Source organism: Mus musculus, chromosome 10 (assembly GCF_000001635.26).
Source record: "Mus musculus strain C57BL/6J chromosome 10, GRCm38.p6 C57BL/6J".
Classification (NCBI taxonomy): domain Eukaryota; kingdom Metazoa; phylum Chordata; class Mammalia; order Rodentia; family Muridae; genus Mus; species Mus musculus.
This window is the reverse complement of record NC_000076.6, coordinates 95,397,993-95,417,323: the sequence shown is the minus strand read 5'-3', so window position 1 is coordinate 95,417,323 and position 19,331 is coordinate 95,397,993. Positions and strand designations below refer to the sequence as shown.

The following is a 19,331-nucleotide window of genomic DNA, read 5'->3' as shown; positions in this document are numbered from 1 at the left end:
CCCCGCCCCCTTCCCGCACGCTGGTCCTGCATCCCACATGGAGGAGAGGAGGGTCGCGTCTGGCAGGCGCACAGCGGGGTGGATGGCTGGCCTAAAGGTTCCCTCCTACGTGGAGGGCTGGGGAGAAGAGGGGCTGCTATTCGCGGGACCGAGGTGCTCAGCTGTTGCAGACACAGGGGCAGGTACTGGTGGCTTAATAGGCATTGGCTGGGGACTTCTCCTTGTTCCCGAGCACCCCGAGGTGCAGGGTCAGAGGAGGGCGGAGTCGCAGGCTTCCACCCCGCAGCCACCAGCACCAGCACCCGCACCGGCTCTCTCCACCCGGCTCCCTTGAAGCCTGCGCATTAGCGGCCGGGGCCTCTTTAAAGCGCTGGCGGGGGCTGCGGTCACGTGAGGCGGATTCCTGGAAAGTTCCTGGAAAGCGGCCTCCGCCGCGGCCGGGCGGGGCGCGAGGGGCGGGAGGCGGGGAGCGAGGGAGGCGCGTCGGGCTGGGAAGTCGCGCGCACACTCGGCTCCGGGGACAGACGGTTAACTCTTGCCAAGTCTCGCCGCCTCTGCGGCTCCCGGGCCTTGGGCTTCCCCCCTGAAGCATGAGCCTTTCCTCCCGCAGCCGCCAACGCTGCGCGGGTCTCGGACAGTGCGCGCCGGGACTCCAGGCGCGCGCCCTCAAGATCCCTTGTGCCCGGAGCCCGGAAGCTTGCGGCAGGTACCGCTCGCGAAGCCCGAAGGTTCCGCCCGGGGGGACAGTGGCCGGGAGGGCGGCGGGGTGCGAGCACGGGGGCGGCGGCGGACCGCCTGGGCGTCCGCAGTTTAGGGCGCCCCGGGAGAGTTCAAGTCGGGGCTCTGCCCCATCCGGACTCAACTGCCTCCTCTCTCCCGGGTTCCTTCTCGGTCTCGGGAAATTTTCCGAGCACCCCCACCCCCCAACAACTGCTACCCAAATTTATAATCCTAATAACCTGATCTCCCGCTCCTCCCCGCCAGCCTCCGCCCTTGCTCCCCCACCCCACCCCTTCTCTTTCTCCCATCTCCTCCGCTTCAACTGGAGGGAAACCCGGCACTGGCGAGCAGGGGTGTCAGCCTGGGGCGGAGAGGGGGGGGGGAAGCTAGGCGACGATCCCTGGGATTTTTGTCTGCCTTTGGCGCAGAAAAACTCGGTTGCTTTTACTGAGCGCAGAGCCGATTGCATCCCCAGGCATCTCCTTCCACAAATAAACGTCACCCGGGGAACTCAGACGGACACCCCTCCTTGCCCCCTGGCTCCCCCGCCCCTTGTCCGCTGGGGAGGCTGCCTAGTGCGGAGGCGGCAGTCGCGGCGGTGGAGGTAAGACCTCAGTCCCAGTTGATGGCATGGCCCGCTGCGCTCGCTGTTGCGGGCTCAGCCCCGGCCTCATTTGGAGCTCCGGCGGGGGCTGCACGCTCCGGCCGATTCCTCGACAGCGCCCGCGGCGGCAGCCGCAGGAGCCGCGGTCCGCGTTTTGGAGCGACCGCCGCTGAGCCCCCCATCCTCGTCTGGAGCGTGCTCCAGGAAGCGGCAGGAGTGGGGGTGAGGCCGCCTCCGAGGCAGGGATGCAGCGGCTGGCGCGCCGCTAGCGCACCGCAGCACCCTCGGCTGGCGACCCAGGAGCCCTGCGGCGCTTTAGGGCGTGGAACCAGGTTTTGCCGGATGCATCCTCCCAAGGGCCCTGGGGCTGCTCGAAATGTAAGATGGAAATGCCAAGTGCAGAGAACTGCCCGGTTCTTTGTGTAATGTTTTCCCCCCCACCCCCACCCCCCACTTGCCCATGACAAAGGCCTATCCATCCGGACCCGCAGGTGACTGTTTCCTGGGCTGCCTGTGTGTAATTCCAGCACACAGTTCTTCGGCGGGAAAACACCTTGTTTACTCTCATCCTGTCTCCCTCCTCACCCCTCTACTCCGGCCAACTTTAGTGTCTTGGATCTCTGCCCTTTTTACCCGTCTTTCCCCAGAGTTGGGCAGGGCGTTAGCTGGATGCTCGGGGTTAAATGGTACAGAACACGCAGGCGGAGGAGTCCCTGGGATTTTCCACGTGTCTGTTTACCCACCCCCACCTCGGCCGTAGGGGTTCAGCCCAGACTGACCCAATCTCTGTTCCATTGTTTCTTCACAGGCGATCTGTGGGTGACAGTGTCTGCGAGAGACTTTGCCACACCATTCTGCCGGAATTTGGAGAAAAAGAACCAGCCGCTTCCAGTCCCCTCCCCCTCCGCCACCATTTCGGACACCCTGCACACTCTCGTTTTGGGGTACCCTGTGACTTCCAGGCAGCACGCGAGGTCCACTGGCCCCAGCTCGGGCGACCAGCTGTCTGGGACGTGTTGACTCATCTCCCATGACCCTGCGGTGCCTGGAGCCCTCCGGGAATGGAGCGGACAGGACGCGGAGCCAGTGGGGGACCGCGGGGTTGCCGGAGGAACAGTCCCCCGAGGCGGCGCGTCTGGCGAAAGCCCTGCGCGAGCTCAGTCAAACAGGTAGGGAGCTGGCGGCTGGCGAGGAGTGCGAAACGGGGCGTCCCCATCCCCACCCTACCCAAGGCGGTGGCGGAGAGCGCGGCTGGGACGCGGGCCCAGGTTGGGGGCACTGAAAGCGATGGAACTACTACTCCTCGCGTCCGGTCTCCGCTCGGGGAACCGCAGAGAGGGATGCCCGGATCTTAGGTGACCACAAAAGCAAAGTGGAGGGACGCTGAGGCTTGGGCAAGGGCCGGGAGCGAGCTGGGCTCATTTTGGAAATGTTCCCCCAGCACCTTGGAGCCTAGGCTGCTTTCAGCCGGAGCTCCCGCTCGCTCCGGCGTGGGAGAAAAGCGGCCAGCGCCTCTCTTAACTGGCCCGGTGCGCGGGCGGCCAGTGGGCTGTGCTGCCTCCTGTCTGGGCTGTGAGCGCTCCCGAGAGCACAGCCGCCTCTGCCGCAGCCCGGGTTGATGGCAGCCAAGTTCAGACTGTATGAATCGCAGCTGCTGGGGGTGGGGGGTAGCCTGGGCCGAGTGCAGCCTGCTCCCCGCAATGCGGAAAGCACCCTACATCTGAAAGCAAAGAAGAGAAATTTATATTTTCTCCCAATAGCTCGAAAACAATTTGAGTCTTAAAAAATCTGGCTTCTGAAAACTTACCTTTGAGGCAAGACAACTTTTGTAGCAGTAGATCTTGGGAGAGGAGAAAAAGTTCCAGTCTTTCCTTTCGGCCCTGGGCTTTCCTTGGGAAAGTTTCCCGGTAATATTTTTTTGTTGCGGGGGGGGGGGGTGGCGAGAGGGGAGCTGTCGGCTGAAACGGAGGGGGGCACATTGTTCAAAGTTATTAAACGAAGTATCTTGAGTTACTTTTGTAAGTGAGGTTTAGAATCTGGTCAAGATGAATCAAATGGAGATTTCAGAGAGCAGGGGTTATTTTGATCCAGGGCAAAGTCCAAAAGAGTATAGTGAAGACTGTAAACTGTTTCTGCTCTTCCTGGGAAACTGAGCTAGTTGTAATCAAAGCAGTCAACAGGAGTGCCTCCTAGGGCTTCTAACGGAGGCTAAATGTTACAAGTTCTTTGGGGGTAGGTTAGAGGGCTACCAGCCAGTCAAAAAAAAGTTGCTTCTGTTTTTAATGGAATTATCGGAGATAAGCTTTCCACTTTGTCCCCTAACTTCTAATTTAGTTCTGATTTACTTAGGTTTTTGTTTCAGTTAAACTGTACTGAAAGGTTTTTTTTTTTTTTTTTTTCTTTGTCAGCCAATATGTCTGTCATATTGCAAAAGTTCTTTTAGCTCATTAGGAGAAAACCTTAACATAATTTAAAGAAAAGCTACAGAAAATCATTTGAAAAGAAAAAAATTGCTTTACAGTTGTGCCTAGAATGGACTTAAGTTTTTATTAAATACTTACCCAGAGATTTGTGGTAGGCCTTGGTAAACTTTAACTCACAGGCTTTAAAAAAAAAAAAAAAAGGTGTAACAAGAGAAATTAGTTGAGCACTGTGGTACAGGTTTATAAATCCCAAGACTTGGGAGGTGAGTGAAGAAGAACAAGAAGGTTCAAGGTTATCCTTGGCTACAAAGTAAAATTGAGGCCAGCCTGGGCTACAGGCTGCCCTGTCTCAAACAAAGCAAACCGACTAGAAAAACGACTGCCAAGTACAGACCATACTCTAAAAATTCTTAATAATAACTATTTCACTTTCTCTTCTTTTTCTTTTTTGAATGAAAAACCCCAGGATGGTACTGGGGAAGTATGACTGTTAATGAAGCCAAAGAGAAATTAAAAGAGGCTCCAGAAGGAACTTTCTTGATTAGAGATAGTTCGCATTCAGACTACCTACTAACTATATCCGTTAAGACGTCAGCTGGACCGACTAACCTGCGGATTGAGTACCAAGATGGGAAATTCAGATTGGATTCTATCATATGTGTCAAGTCCAAGCTTAAACAGTTTGACAGTGTGGTTCATCTGATTGACTACTATGTCCAGATGTGCAAGGATAAACGGACAGGCCCAGAAGCCCCACGGAATGGGACTGTTCACCTGTACCTGACCAAACCTCTGTATACATCAGCACCCACTCTGCAGCATTTCTGTCGACTCGCCATTAACAAATGTACCGGTACGATCTGGGGACTGCCTTTACCAACAAGACTAAAAGATTACTTGGAAGAATATAAATTCCAGGTATAAGTATTTCTCTCTCTTTTTCGTTTTTTTTTAAAAAAAAAAAAAACACATGCCTCATATAGACTATCTCCGAATGCAGCTATGTGAAAGAGAACCCAGAGGCCCTCCTCTGGATAACTGCGCAGAATTCTCTCTTAAGGACAGTTGGGCTCAGTCTAACTTAAAGGTGTGAAGATGTAGCTAGGTATTTTAAAGTTCCCCTTAGGTAGTTTTAGCTGAATGATGCTTTCTTTCCTATGGCTGCTCAAGATCAAATGGCCCTTTTAAATGAAACAAAACAAAACAAAACAAAACAAAACAAAAACAAAATGTCCCAAGGAAAGGCAAGAGAATATTCCTGTCAGAATGACTTGCCTTTGTTTTTTGGGTTCCTATGCACTGGGTCAAAAGTCCAAGCTCCATAGGAGAGAAAGAAAGGCTTCCATTTCCAGGAGGACAGCTGAAGGAGGGAAAGACCCTGGCTGACCCAGGCTTCAGCTCCACTTCTAGACGCCTGGGGTTCAGTCTGTGTTAGAACCTGTTATAGTTTGCATCCTGATGTATCTAGTAGGAGTTCCGTTAAGCTGACCATGCTTGTATTTATCCCTCGTCTTATGCAACTAATCAAATCAACCAAAAAAAGGAAAAAAAAAAAAAAAAAAGAAACGAAAAAAGAACCATCACCATGAGATCCTGTATTTGTCTTTTTTTACTACACGTATGACCTCCCCCGTGAGTGAGTACTGTAGTCCTCCATCTCAAGGCAGCCTTACTTCAGACACATTTCAAACTGGTGCAAACAGAAAAGACTTCTCTCTTTTCTTCTGAGGCTAAAGACAAGAATGTCACGCTATACAGGTGCAACTCAATCCTTGAAAACAGAAACCAATGCAGACAGAGACATTTTACCCCTTGATGTAGCTGTGAGTCCCAACCTAGTGCCATTGTTTTTATTTTTATTTTTATTTTTGGAAATGGCTTTAGAACTTTCCAAGTTATCCTTGAATTGTCTGACCACGGACATCAACAGCTGCCTCCCTTCTACCATGTAGAATCCTATGACTTAACTTTTCTTCCAGATATAGAGGGGTACCTGCCTGTTTTTCAAAGTGTTTATTTACTGCTGTTACTATTTGATTAGAATGTATCAAATAAAAACAAACCTGACTTTTACAAGTTGCACTCATTACTTTGAGTTGTAGGTGTACATTTCCATGCTAATAAAAGGTCGCCATAAAAACTCATTATCAAGTGAAATAAACTAAGCAATCAGCTCAGGGTAGAACATTAACTCGCTTGCCTCCAAATAAGGCCCACACCTGCTCTATGTGTTTTAGAAAGCATGGTTCACAGGCTAGGAATCGTCAAGACAGCCTGATCATGTGCAGGCCGGATGGGCACAATCCTTGTGCATTTCAAAAGCAATGGTTTAGAAGCGATAAAAGTTACGTCAGGGTCTAAACTCTAACAAGTTCCGCAGCCGCTTTCTCTTGGCCACCCAGTCTCACGACTGCTGTAGCATGCCATCTTCTCTAGAGTCTAGACACTATGCCTCTTGCCGCCCTGTACATGTTTCCTGGCCGGGCCGTAGGTTCCTGTGTGTCCAGGGTGAAAGGAGAACCTGGGGCGTCATGTGCACGCTCTAAGTGAATAGGAAATTATAAAAGTGCAGAATAATAGAACTGACTTACCTTGCAGGGTTTGAAGTCCCCAGTTTTACACCAGGAAGGAAACATTAAGTTTATCCAACCTGGATGGATTGCTGGGTGTGGCTTGGGAAGAGCCTGCTTCGCTCTGCTGGGTGGTGGGGCAATACTAGGCTTCCCGCTAGGATACTTAGATCTCCCTTTTGCACACTGATGATGATGGTTCTCTGGTAGAACGCTTGGGCTAGCAAGGGGCTTTGTGGAATCCTTTTCAGGTCTCCCTGCTGTTCCTCAGGTATTGGGAGTGAGGAGGCAGTCAGAAGACCCTGTGCCTGTGGAGTTATGACAAGCTCCCGAGTGTTGCGTTCAGCGCCTGCAGGTGTGTGTGTATTGGGAGCCCAGATTCACTGCTTGGGGCTGTGATATGGATCACCTTATCTAACTCTAGTCCTGATGGCAAGGAAGTTGATAGGCATCAGGGGACAGTTTTGTTTTGTTTTTGTTTTCTTGCTTTATAGTTTTTAATATATTTACTGAGTTCCTTGTGTGCCAGCCTCTGACTCAATACTTCATAATATCTCATTTGATCCTCGGAAGGACCAAAAGAGCAAAGTCCAGGATTTATGGGAAGTGAATAGTTCCACACTGATCCAGTTAACAAGTTAGAGCAGGCTGTAATAGCAGTCTTTTTGCTGCGGCCTCAACCAGACTAGTGCAGATACTGTAATTAGTGTTGCGTCCTCTCTCGCTTTAAAAACATTTTCAAGAAGTGGTTTCTTGGTGCATGTGTGTATGTGTATGCATGTGCCATGTCATATATGTGGGAGGTGTGGCACAGCTTCTCCGTTCTTGCCTCTCGCTGCGTGGGCTCCAGGGATTGGACCTCAGTCTTTACCGACAAGCACCCTTACCCATTGAGACATCTTGTCAGCCCTCCAGTCAGTCTGGCCAATGGCTTTTTTTTTTTTGAAGATCCCTGAAATAAGTGGTAAAGTGGGGGTGGGGAGGGAGTTTGTCCCCTTCCTGGGTGACTACTAAATGATGCCAGGTATCACTGACTGTCCCATCTAACAACAGAAACAAAACTGGATTCACCCAAGGTGTCCTCAACAGAGGCTGGAAAATTTCTCTTTCACTGTTGTTTTTCTATGGGGGGTGGTGTGAAGCATTAGTAAGGACATTTATTATTGAGATTCTAATTGTTGCTGTTCTTGTGGCCTGTCCTGTGCTCTGTCGCAGGATTTGTGTATCCACCCCCGACTTCAGTGACTGCTATGAGTTTCTGTTCAGAGGACGCAGAGGTGAAGGAGCGTATGTCATCCCATCTAAAGTTACCAACACAGATAACAGATGTAATGACATCTGCTTTCTTTTTAGAAACAGGGACCCCCAGTTTGTGTGCGCTTGGAGGTCTTGCTTAGTGTTATTAGTATGAAGGTTTTGACTTCATCGTAATTACATCATTCAAATAGGTGACAGAAAGGGACTGTTGGTTGTTCCACACGGTTTATTTTCTTGGGAAGCCTTTCTTTCCCCTGCTTTTAGAAAATTGTACCCTGCTTGGCGGAGGGTAGGAGACAGACACGTCATCAAGTAATCCAAGGGATGGAATGTCCCGAGAGCAGACTATGCCCTTCTGGTTGTGGGTTTGGGCACAGGGCAGGAGGGGGCTGTGGCTCTAACAGCTGGGCCGAAGCCTCACTGGCTCCCAGAAGTCCTGTCCATCTTCTAGACCTCTACCCAGAATGTGGCTCTGGGCCTGTCATTCCCTCAGAGGCTCTGCGTTCTCCTCATCCAGTTGTTAACTCCCTAGAATCCTGGAGTCCGGAACACACTGTTTGGGTCACTCAGCCCAGGTCCTTTATAGGAACCAGAACATTTCAGATTCAGGGACTAGAAATCTAGTCAGCAAATGGGCAACATACAAACCCAGAGCTTAGGTCCGGTGGAAGCTCCACCCTTCTGCCCTCCCTTCAAACCGCCTGTGCCCTTCTTTGCTGCAGTTACTGTAACTTAAAACTTGCTTCCTCTGACATGCAAAATCAGGTTTTGGGATGTCACCACAGCAGGATACTTTCAATTCTTAGCTCCTGCCCCACTCTCCAGGATTACCCCTTTTGTCGTGATCCACTGTATAATGAGATATGTATTAATTTGAATTCTTTAGTTCTTTTTTTAATCATTTTGGAGATTGAACGTAGGTCTTTCCCCACGCTTGGCAAGCATCCTACCGTTGAGCCACATCTCCAGTCCATGTCAATGTCTCTCTAATCTGTTTGCTGTTTGAAAGCCGAAGTCCTCCGGTCCTTGCTGTGTGGTGATCTCATGACACGTCTGCCAGATGTCACCCACACATGGCCAGGGTGCCCAGCTGACTCTACTCTCCTGTGTTTGCTTACCAGTAGAGTCTGTTTTGGCTTTTGCCTCCTCTTACATGCAGGTAGCTCCTGCCTTACTCTCTCCTGCTCTTCCCACGATGCTGTCTTTTTAGATGGTCGATTAGAGAAGTCCTGGGTGGCTGTATGATGGGCCAGCGAAGGATGGGAATTCAAGTCTACTTGAATTAGGTAAACTGACAGATTTAGGGTCCTTAGGATTAAGTCTGTGTCTGTTTCTCTTTAGTTCTCTTCAGGATTTAAAAACCAAAGCCAGTTCCTAACACCACATTTCAACACTTTAAAAAAAAAAAAAAAAAAAAAACTTGTTTATTTAAACAACCGTAGGCTCCTTACTTGCTAGTTTATGCTCTATTGGGAAGGAAGAAAGACAGCCCTTCTTTAGCTTGTTTGTTGCTGAGGGCAATCCTTGCACCTTCGGTTTGGTCTTCTCATTCTCTTCTGCTGCCCTGGAAGATTTTCTCCAGTTTTCCCTCTATGTGGTTTCAGAGTAAGTCACCTTACCTCGCACTCAGCTTAAGGGACAGCTGTTGTTGGAGTCAGCCTCTAAAAGCCCCGTTTGTCCCAAATGCCTGACTAGCGGGTCAGCTGAAGCAGTCATTGTGGTCTTCCTACCCACCCTGTCCTCAGCTCTGTCCACAAGGGAGGTCTGAGCTGCCAAGTCTGACGGGGGACTCACTTCCATAAACATTTACTGAGCCATAAAAATAAAACTGCTTTTATAGACAACTCTCACTTTGAACTCCATTCTTCACTTGGAGAAGAAGGCGCTGCCCCTCGAGCAGGAGCAGTTTGTGACGGGTTATACAGCCCGTCTGTGGCCTCATCTCAGTGAGGAACAGAGGGAAGGGAGACTCAAGCCAGAGAGAGCCTTGGTGCGAGCTAAGAAAATAACACCAGCTGCCTTCCTCTTCTGTTTCAGCCTAAGTTCCTTCCAGAGAGCCCCTTCGCTGCGGCGAAATAAGACACATTTGCTAGTTAAATCATCACAGGACTTCATATATTTTTCCTAGACTGTCCCAGTTTCCAGTCATGTTAAGATAAAAAGATAGCCTTTTTGCCAAATGGTTTTTCCCTTCTGTTCTTTGGGCAGCCCTTTTCCTGTTCAGATTTTGATCTTGTGTTGCTATGATCTTTCTTAGTCTTTCAGGAAAACCCTCCCCATGTTGTTTTCTGCCCAGGGAAGTTGTTTTCCCACTTTGACTTTCGTCACCCAGATGAACTGATGAACTGCGTTCCCTTAGGTAGTAGACGGAATCGTGGGTTTGGTCAGAAAGTAAGTGTGTTCTTGTTTTGTGTATTTTATTTACCTACCTGTTCTCCATTATGTGGTGATAAAGGGCGGAGAGAGTGCCTGCTGTCAGACAAACCCTCTGCTTCCTCTCCGTTCATTCTCACTGGAACCACTGTCAGAAAAATGGCTTCATGTCATTATTATTTAAGTATATTGAAGGCAGTAATAGGGTTGGGCAAAGAAAAAGGGGTGAAGCCTCACTGGTGTGATGAGGGGCTCTTCCGAGTCTCTCATTAGGTACCCAGGGCTCTCAAGACTATGACCAGTTTATTTCTATCACCCTGTGTACCAATCCTTGCTCTTGAGCTGGGGTAGGATTGAACAGCTTTAGCGGAAAAAAAAATTCTTCTTCTAAGACAGGGCCTTAGGTATCCTAGACTCGAATTGGAACTCGATGTAGAGCTAAGGGTTATCCTGAACTCCTGACCCTCCTGCCTCCGTCTTTCAGCTGCTGGGATTACAGGTATGTGCCTGCCTGTATCAAGCCTGTTAATGCAGTGAAGCCAGGGCTTCCTGGGCTCCAGGCAAGTTCTTGACCAAGTGAGCTACTTTCCCGGAAACTGGCAATCATTGTCTTCAAAATTGTGTTCCTCTTTTATATTGGGGAGTGTTACCTTTTCCTGGTGGACCGGGCGCTTTCTGATTCAGCATCTTTTTCTCATCCGTTACAGTGTTATCTGTAGAGTTTAGAGTTGCAGAGAATGGATATCCTTCAAGTCTTTATTTTTTTTTAATGATATATTTTATGTATGTGTGCATGTAATGTGTATGTACACACACACACACACACACACACACACACACACACACACACATTCATGTAGATACCCAGAAAAGACCAGAAGAAGATGTCAGATTATGGTTCTGAGCTGCTATGTGGGAGTTGGGAATTGAATTCCGGTCCTCTGGAAGAGCAGTAAATGCTCCTGGTGTCAGAGCCATCTCTCCTGTCCCCATCCACAAAGTCTTGGGACCAAGGCCTAATAAATCAAGGTGTTAACCTTCTATTTATATTCATTTGGTACCTGTTATATTATTCATTAGGAACTCAGGGAAGAGTCACACTCTCACATTATAGAGGCCCTCTTACCTTATGGGAAGAGATAGAGAAGACAGGATTCATATTTATTCAATAGTCTGGTCTGTCTCATGCCCCATTGGTTAATCTCCACAACAGCCAGGAGCATTACAGACTCCTTTTATTGAAAATAAAACAGATGCTTGAAGATGGAAACTGTAGCGCCCAGCAATACTGCCCTACGACTAGGAGTCTGTACCTGTATGGAGACTATGGAACACAACGCAGGGTTATAGCTATGAGTGACACCATGCTCTCCTCTCCTCTTAGTCTGATAAAGCATTCCTTACATGAGAGAACTGGCTTAGGCTTGTGCTGTGTACTGTCCTTCTGGACTCCCTGGGTGGTAGGACTTAGAGGTGAAGAGTGAGAGATGTGTGGCGGGCAGGCAGGAAGCAGGTGCCTGGGAGAGGAGTGGAGAGGCAGACAAGATGTTCAAGTTTGTCACCGGGCTCAGATTTGTCCCAGATTTGTTCCAGATTAATTTGGAGCTCTGGGTCTGGAAGCTTTCTGTTTGATACCAGCTTCCACTCTGGGCGAGCTGAGCCAACTCTGCCTTTTCAGGAAAGCAGGGAGCAGTGGCACAGTGGGTGCCATTCTGAACTGGGAATGGGAAGAGACTATTTCTAGTTGCTTTGTCTTGGACCAAACGCCGAGCTTCTTAGAGGCTCAGATACTACATGTGTAGAATGTAGAGCTTGCAGTACTGATGTCTACAGTCAGTCTCTTTCAGGAAGTTACCCTCACCTATGAGCACATCAGGATGGGAGGAGACAGAGGGGCAAACTCTATATTTTGTTGGGTGGTCTCAGATTGACTTAAGTTTTAGCATAGATTTTTGCCTCTATGCTATCATAGGCTCTGGCTTATTTGGGGAAAGAGATTCTCTCTACCCTAAATTGTTTTTTCCCTTTTCACAGTCAGAGTCAGTAGACTGTTTTTAGTATGGTAAGAGGAATTTTATGTTGTTTTCTGAGCCATGAATCTTTGAGCCCTGGCCTGTATTCAGAGTATAGACTTGGGCTTTTAGATCCTGGCTGTGATGGAGGAGGCTCTGATGCTGGGAACCGAACTGTGGCCCCGGTCCTCTGCAAAAGAGCAGCAAGTGCTCTTAGTCACCGAGCCATCTCTCCAGCCCCTAACCATCTTTTGTATTTGGTGGTCTACTCCCTGGCTCCATCAACTGATACTTTGTTTCTGGCCTCCTTCCCAGCTGGGACTATAGGTATACACCATCCTATACCACTGATACTTTGTTTCTGGCCTCCTGCCCAGCAGAAACTATAGGTATACACCCTCCTGTACCACTGATACTTTGTTTCTGGCCTCCTGCCCAGCTGGGACTATAGGTATACACCATCCTGTACCGTTCCTCCTGGATCTGTCTTAAAGCAGGGGTGCCCACTTCTGCTCTTGACACCCACAATGGTTTTGGTGCCCTTTGTTGCCAGCAAGAGAGAATCAGGTTGAAATTTACTTGCTAATCTGATAGAGATGACAGCTGGTAGAGCCTTCGATGCTGTTTTTTCACAGAGTAAGTTCTTGCTTTGCAACTTGATGCAAATGGAAGTTAGTCACCAGGAGTTGTAAGCTTGGCTTTCTCTGGAAGCTCACCTTATCTCCTTTCTTTCTAACTCATCCACTCTAAGGGTGTCTGTTAAGCCAGCAGAAAATAGACTGATACAGCAATCAGGGAGAGAATAGAGGAATGCAGGCATCAGATCACTTAGCCTGGCAATAGTTTAAAGCTCCTGGTTGAAGTCATGTTGGGCAGGTTGGAGAATTCATCATGTTCAAAGAGTGGGAATAAGGCAGCAGCGATTCCAAAACAGACCAACTCTTCAGTTCCCAAAGGAAATTAATCCTGTCTTTCTACAGTGTGAATAATTCAACACAAATAAATTATATACTCACTCACGTTCAGGGATTACTCCTTTACCTAAGCCACCTATTCAGCATTACCTCCCTCCCTCTTTCTTTCTTCCTCCCTCCCTCCCTCCCTCCATCTTTCTCCCTCCCTCCCTCCCTCCCTCCTTCCCTCCCTCCTCTCTCTCTCTCTCTCTCTCTCTCTCTCTCTCTCTCTCTCTCTTCCTTCCAAGTTTTCTTTCTTTTTTTAGATATGAGTTTCATGTGGCACAGGCTAACCTTGAACTATGTAGCTGAGGCTGGTCTTGAACTCGTGATCTTTCTGTTTTTAATTCCTAAGCACTGGGATTATAGGCATCCTTCACCATGCCCAACTTTTTTTTTTTTTTTAAATCAGTTTTCAACCAAACATGAGCCTTTTTAGGTACATTTCAACTACAATGGGCTTTTTTTGTTTTAAATGATAAATTGATAGCTAATCACTGATTTTTAAATTGCTTTTGTGAGGACTATATTCTAATTTTCAACAACTGAGTCCTACACTGTCTTTTTCTACAGAAGGCAGCTGTGTATCCAGAATAACAAGCTGTGTCTCAACAGTGAGCCTCTACTGAATTTTTAAATTGCTATGTCTGACAAAACTAGGACATGGAAATGTACTTACTTTAAAGCAGAATTCAGGTTTTCTTTAGTGCTACATCTCAGGTTTTCTATACTAACCTGTATTGAAAATTTCCACATTGTTGATATTCTCCCTCTTCGTATTTATCTCTCTCACTTGCTTATTTAGTTAGATATTTTATCCATCTGCTTATTCACACAGTCAGCCCACAAATATTTATTAAACATCTACTTAGATCATGCATAAAACAGGGTCGTAGGAAAGTTGAAAGAACACTCTCTGTCCTTAAGCAAATCACAATTCCAAAATTACAGGATAGGTCCTGTTGACATCTTTGAGGGATGAGTTGGGAGACGCCAGGGCAATGGTTCTCAACTTTCCTGTGACACTTTAATACAGTTCCTCATGTTGTGGCAACTCCCAATCATAAAATTATTTAGTTACTACTACTGTAATTTTGCTATTGTTACAAATTGTAATGTAAACATCTCTTTTTTTTTTTGATGGTCTTAGGTGATTCCTGTGGAAGGATTGTTTGACCCCCACCCCCACCATGGGGTCAATCCCCACAGTTTGAGAACCTCTGCTCTAAGGGATGCTTAAAGTCAAGGATGGTATATACTGTGTCTCATACACACAGACACACAGACACACACACAGACACACACAGACACACACAGACACACACAGACACACACACACACACACAGACACACACACACACACACACACACACACACCTCTATAGGAAGGCTTCACTTATAAGTAGACACAGTATAATGTTAACAATGGCAAAGAATAACATAGAATTCATTATTGCTATCTTCAGTATTGGAGTTCACTACCTGACATTTTCAGACCACAGTCGATCGTAGACCAATGAAACTGAGGGATACGAAGCCTGGGCCAATGGGAGTGCTGGATAATGCCTCTAAATCTGTAGGTGTTAACCCATGCAGTCAGGCAACATAAGTAAAAGATATTTTTAGAAGGCTGTGATTGTTCTGACCACACACAGGTTGTCTCCCTCATTGCCTCCCAGTCAGTGTAACAGGTGTTTGGTATAAACGTCGTTTTAGTTACTTATCGATACTCAAATCACCCCCCCCCCCCCGCGCGCGCATGCGCATGCGCAAGCTCAGCCTTGTATTTTAATATGCCTTAAACAGTGCAATGTCTGGGCCACTCTCAAATTTCCACATTGCTAACGCCCTCCCCCATACTCCTGAATTATTACTTACTAAAATCTAAATTCCATCTTTGCTACCTTAGACCCAAATGAGGGACCCTTGGGTCCGCTCTTCCCGGTTCTTTCGTGGCTGTATGCTCCTGCTTCTCCAGCTCTCAGGCCTGATTTTTCTGTTTCCCTTGCAAAGTGATTCTAAATCTGTCCTTTTCCCTGGGTTCCCTTGCCCATGAAATCTAAAGTCCCACCTCCGTCTCCTTGCCTAGCCATTAGCCACCTGCAACTTTATTTTCCAATTAGAGCCAACTGGGGGCAGGGACCCGAGGCATCTTCATCTTACATGTAGTCGTGCAAATTCCTGTGTAATTTGGTAACCCAATTAAACAATATAAGCAATAAACCAAATCCATAACATATAAGTGTGATATTGCATCATAAGCAATCTAGAGATGATTTAAAGTCGGCCCTTGAATTACATACAAATGCTCTGCATAAGGTAAATATGCACGGTTAATGCATAAGGTAAATCCAAGGTTTGGGATGTCTTGTCCAAGTTCCTGGAGCCAACCAACCCCACTTTGATACACAAAGATACTTGTAGATTGGAAAAACAGTGTACCCTGTGAGGGAACACCTAGATTTGTCTGAGGAAATCTAGGGAGAAAGCAGGGAGGAGGTGATTTCTAACCTGATGCATAGAAGATGACTTGGCCTGGAGGACAGATCAGCATGAAGGTTGTTTGTTTGTTTGTTTGCCTGCCTTTCAGAATTGTTAAATGCTTACCTGAAAACCCTTACAGGCTTTTGAGTGTAGAGTGATAGCCTCAGACATGAGATCCAGAGCCCTTCAACCACAGACCTAGACTTGCAAGGGGCCCAGAGCTGAAATGTTCCGGGCCATGGGCTTGAGGAGGAAAAGAGTTTCCGTGGTCATTGTCGGCATCTTCTCAACAAGAAGGAGCCGCCCTTCAGATGTGAGTCTATCAACAGAGGCGGCGGAATGAGCAAAGGATGGGAGATTATCACCCGTGCAAATCTGGTGTTCCATATGAGATTACACTTACTGCTTATAGTACAAAGTATGTTCTACACTTAAAAAAAAACCCTACCCGGGCGTGGTGGCGCACGCCTTTAATCCCAGCACTTGGGAGGCAGAGGCAGGCAGATTTCTGAGTTCGAGGCCAGTCTGGGCTACAGAGTGAGTTCCAGGACAGCCAGGGCTACACAGGGAAACCCTGTCTTGAAAAACCAACCAACCAACCAACCAACAAACCAACCCAAACCCTGAAGATGGATATCTATTGCTCTATTTTTTATTTTTAAAGATTATACTGACATCGCTTTCCCTTCCTTGCTTACATTCAAATGCATGGGTTTTTTTTTATCACTAACTTGTTACATACATACATGTATATCTATACACACATACATGTATATCTATACACACAAACACACACATATACACACACATATGTAATATTTCTAAAGACATAAATACAACCTTCTTAGTCTGCACAGTGCAAATTGTACATGTGGTTTCAGGGCTGACCATTTGGTATTGGCTAACCAATTGGTGCGATCCTCCCACGGGAAGACTATCCAGGTCTCAGCTTGGTTGCCTGTGTTCTTCGTGGAGGGTCGAGGCCTCCTGGGGGTGACCATCTTTTTATGCTCATCACACCCTTTCCTTCCTCCCTGTTGCCACCTTTTCTAAAAATTTCACCCACACAATACATGTAGTTTGTTTTCATCAGTGGTCGAGTATGGAAAGCTGTACTGAAAAGCAGTCTCCTTGGCTCTCCCCCTGTCTGTCTGTCTGTCCTGACTTTTGTTTTATGATTTCTGAGGCACTCTCATGTAGCCCAAGCTGGCTTTGATCTTCCTGCATCACCAAGGCTGGCCTTGAACTCTTCCTTCCATTTCCTTCATGTTTCCTATACAAGCCTGGTCTAACTTAGGCCTACACCTCTTGAAGCTCCATCCTATTGCTCCTGGGCTGGAGTGTAAACGGTATGCAGACAGTGCCCCGTAGTTTGTAGCCCAACTCTACTTTTTCATAGTCGATGCTGAATAAATGACTGTGTGAAGACTTATTCTTTCCAAAGATAGTTCCTGTTTTGAGGTCACTGTATTATTTATCAATACCAGTTTTAGAAGCTGCAGTTGCAAATAAATAATGTATTCACGTGAGCTTCTGTGTTGTTTTCTGTGTAACGAGTTAAAGAATGCATTTAATGGTACCTCAAGCTGGAAGTAGAAAAGATGGATTAGAAATGTCCCGCTCATTGCTTTTTATGCTTTTAAAATTTTTTTATTTTATTTTATTTTTTTAAACTTTGGTTTGGTTTTCTTTTGCTGTCGTGAGCCTGGGTCTCAGCAGAGGTTAGTGTCAGCTCGGCTGCCTGGGCTGTGAACTGCAGATGCCACTGTAGCTGAGCTCTGGGATTGGCTCACTGAGGTCCCTCACCGTGCTTCATGTGAGGTCCAGGAATGTATAGTTTTGCGGTCTGATATATTTTGATGGTTGCCAGATAAAATCGATGTCTGGCACTTTTTTCTAGGAAAAACACATTTAGACGTTTCCAAGCTGATTTGTAGGACTTCATGTCATTAGAACTTTGTGGCAGAACTTTTTCTCAAGTGGCTGAAAACATAAAGGAACTTCAGTCTCGAGGGCTGTTCCCAGCATGTCCTGGGAGTGCCAAAGCCGAGAGGCGGACAACGGCCTGGATTGTTTAGACGGCCTTTCTTCAAAAATAACTGAGTATCTGGACTTCTTCCAATAAGGAAAATAACAGCTTTAGCTACTGACACCAGATTAGTCCCACAACTTAGGAAAAACGGGGTACCTTTTCCTCAAGTTTCTAATAACATTTCTTAGTCTGGCTGAGAGGGAGGACTCAGGTTAGTCTTGAAGGTCTGATTGCTGTTTGCTGTTCTATTCTGTTTTTTGTTGTTGTTGTTTTGTTTTGTTTTTTTTCAAGAAGAGCCGGGTTGGGAGAAACAGACTGTTGTTGAAAGTTAGCCTCCCAGTTCAGGCGAGCAAATCACAGTCTTTTTCTTCATTTATGTCCTAAGTATCTTGGATGCGAGTTAAGACGCTATTATAAAGGAATGAAACAGAGAGAGAGGTAGAGAGAGAGAGAGACAGACAGACAGACAGACAGACAGACAGACAGAGACAGACAGAGGGAACCTGGTGATACACGCATTACTTTTTCTTTAAACTCCCTGGCTTCTCTCTAAGGCCAGCGGGTGGATAGCAAGTCTTTACTTGTTGGCAGTACACTGAAGCCTCTTGGAACAAAATGACTATTGAAAACAAAAAAGCAGCTTCGTGAGATACACTTCAGCTAGGGAGCCCAGGAGTAAATATTTTAGATTTGGAAGAACTTTAAAAAAAAAAAAAAAAGCTACAGATCTTCTGAAAGACTTGCCATTTAATTAGTAGGTTAATGAGGCCTTAGGACCGAAAACTTGGTCTGGTTAAAGCACCCACAAAAACTCAAGTAGAACCTGGAAGCAATTCGACCTTGATTTACAAACATGGTGAGGACTAGGGCCAGCTTTGGCTATTTCGAGGAACTGGATAGGGAGAGGGATCAATCAGGGAGAAAGCTGTGTGTGTGTGTGTGTGTGTGAGAGAGAGAGAGAGAGAGAGAGAGAGAGAGAGAGAGAGAGAGAGAGAGAGAGAGAGAGAGAGAGATCTCCTCTCCGGTCTCCATTCTTTCTGCGGGGAGGAGGGGGGGCTACGCTGTCTGGGGCTCGCCCTGGCTGAGCAGAGGGAAGGGCTGAGGTGCCACCGGCTGACGGCTGACGCAGAAGACGTTCTTTTTCTGCAGCCATCTGGGAGTGGCAGCTCCTCCTGGCGTCCAGGCGCCCTGCGGGTCTCAGGGGGTGGGGTGGGGTCCTTATGTCAGGCCACAGCTACAGAGGAGATGTCACCAAATGCGCATTGCGCTGAGCGCACGGCGCCGCTTTCCTCTACAGTGAATGGGTTAACACCTTCTTCTACACCCACCCCTCTGCCCCCACCGTTTACCTCCTACAAACAGAGTTGGGAACCTGGCTGCCACTGTCTGCAAACAAAGCACCTCTCTTGTTTCTGTTAATCCAAAGTAAATATAATCTTCTATTAGCTAGTTTCTCAGTTATTCTGACAGCAACCTACTCGGGGTTAAAAAAAATATCTAGCTAGTTCAGCAAGTCACTATGACGGAGGGACGGGACTGCCTACCTCCTTCCCCACTCCATCCCCTAGGACCTCTTATCTATTTGTAAAAAACTATTTCAGAATGTTCTAATGTCATAGAAGCATCTAATTTTAATCACTTTTTAAAAAGCACACACAAGCAGTATCATGCGTACATACATTCTGCTCTTTAATTTGCTTCTCAGGTTTGCTGTTTGGGGTCTGGATAGCTTTTCATGTCCTTACTCAGATCCCAGCTCTTTACATATTCCAGCCCATGAACACACTTGTTGACAGGCTTGGTCCCCATCAGTGGACGGTTAGGTTGTCTCTGCCCTCACAAACAACAGTGTATTAAAGCCTCTGGGCTTATGAATGTTCTGTGTGTTTATGGGCACAAACAC

General features: G+C 47.3%; 1 protein-coding gene and 1 long non-coding RNA gene across 19 annotated transcripts in view; one reads left to right on the top strand and one right to left on the bottom strand.

Moving 5' to 3' along the window:
• Window positions 1-2: 2 nt before the first annotated feature.
• Socs2 (suppressor of cytokine signaling 2) overlaps window positions 3-19,331 on the top strand; it is a 33,419-nt gene continuing 14,090 nt past the window's right edge. For 2 of the 18 annotated variants that reach the window (XM_017313898.2, XM_030245028.1), the window contains exons 1-4: window positions 618-706; window positions 1,196-1,702; window positions 2,133-2,493; window positions 4,214-4,665. In XM_017313898.2, the coding sequence (XP_017169387.1) occupies window positions 2,355-2,493; window positions 4,214-4,665 (591 nt within the window). In that variant the 5' untranslated portion in view covers window positions 618-706; window positions 1,196-1,702; window positions 2,133-2,354. The other 16 variants (XM_006513515.4, XM_017313901.2, XM_006513517.4 and 13 more) reach the window with 16 other exon arrangements.
• On the bottom strand, window positions 2,721-3,222 carry Gm33230. Its single transcript, XR_380696.3, has 2 exons — window positions 3,132-3,222; window positions 2,721-3,044 (listed from the first exon to the last, which is right to left on the bottom strand). It is a non-coding gene; the product is annotated as a predicted gene, 33230 (long non-coding RNA).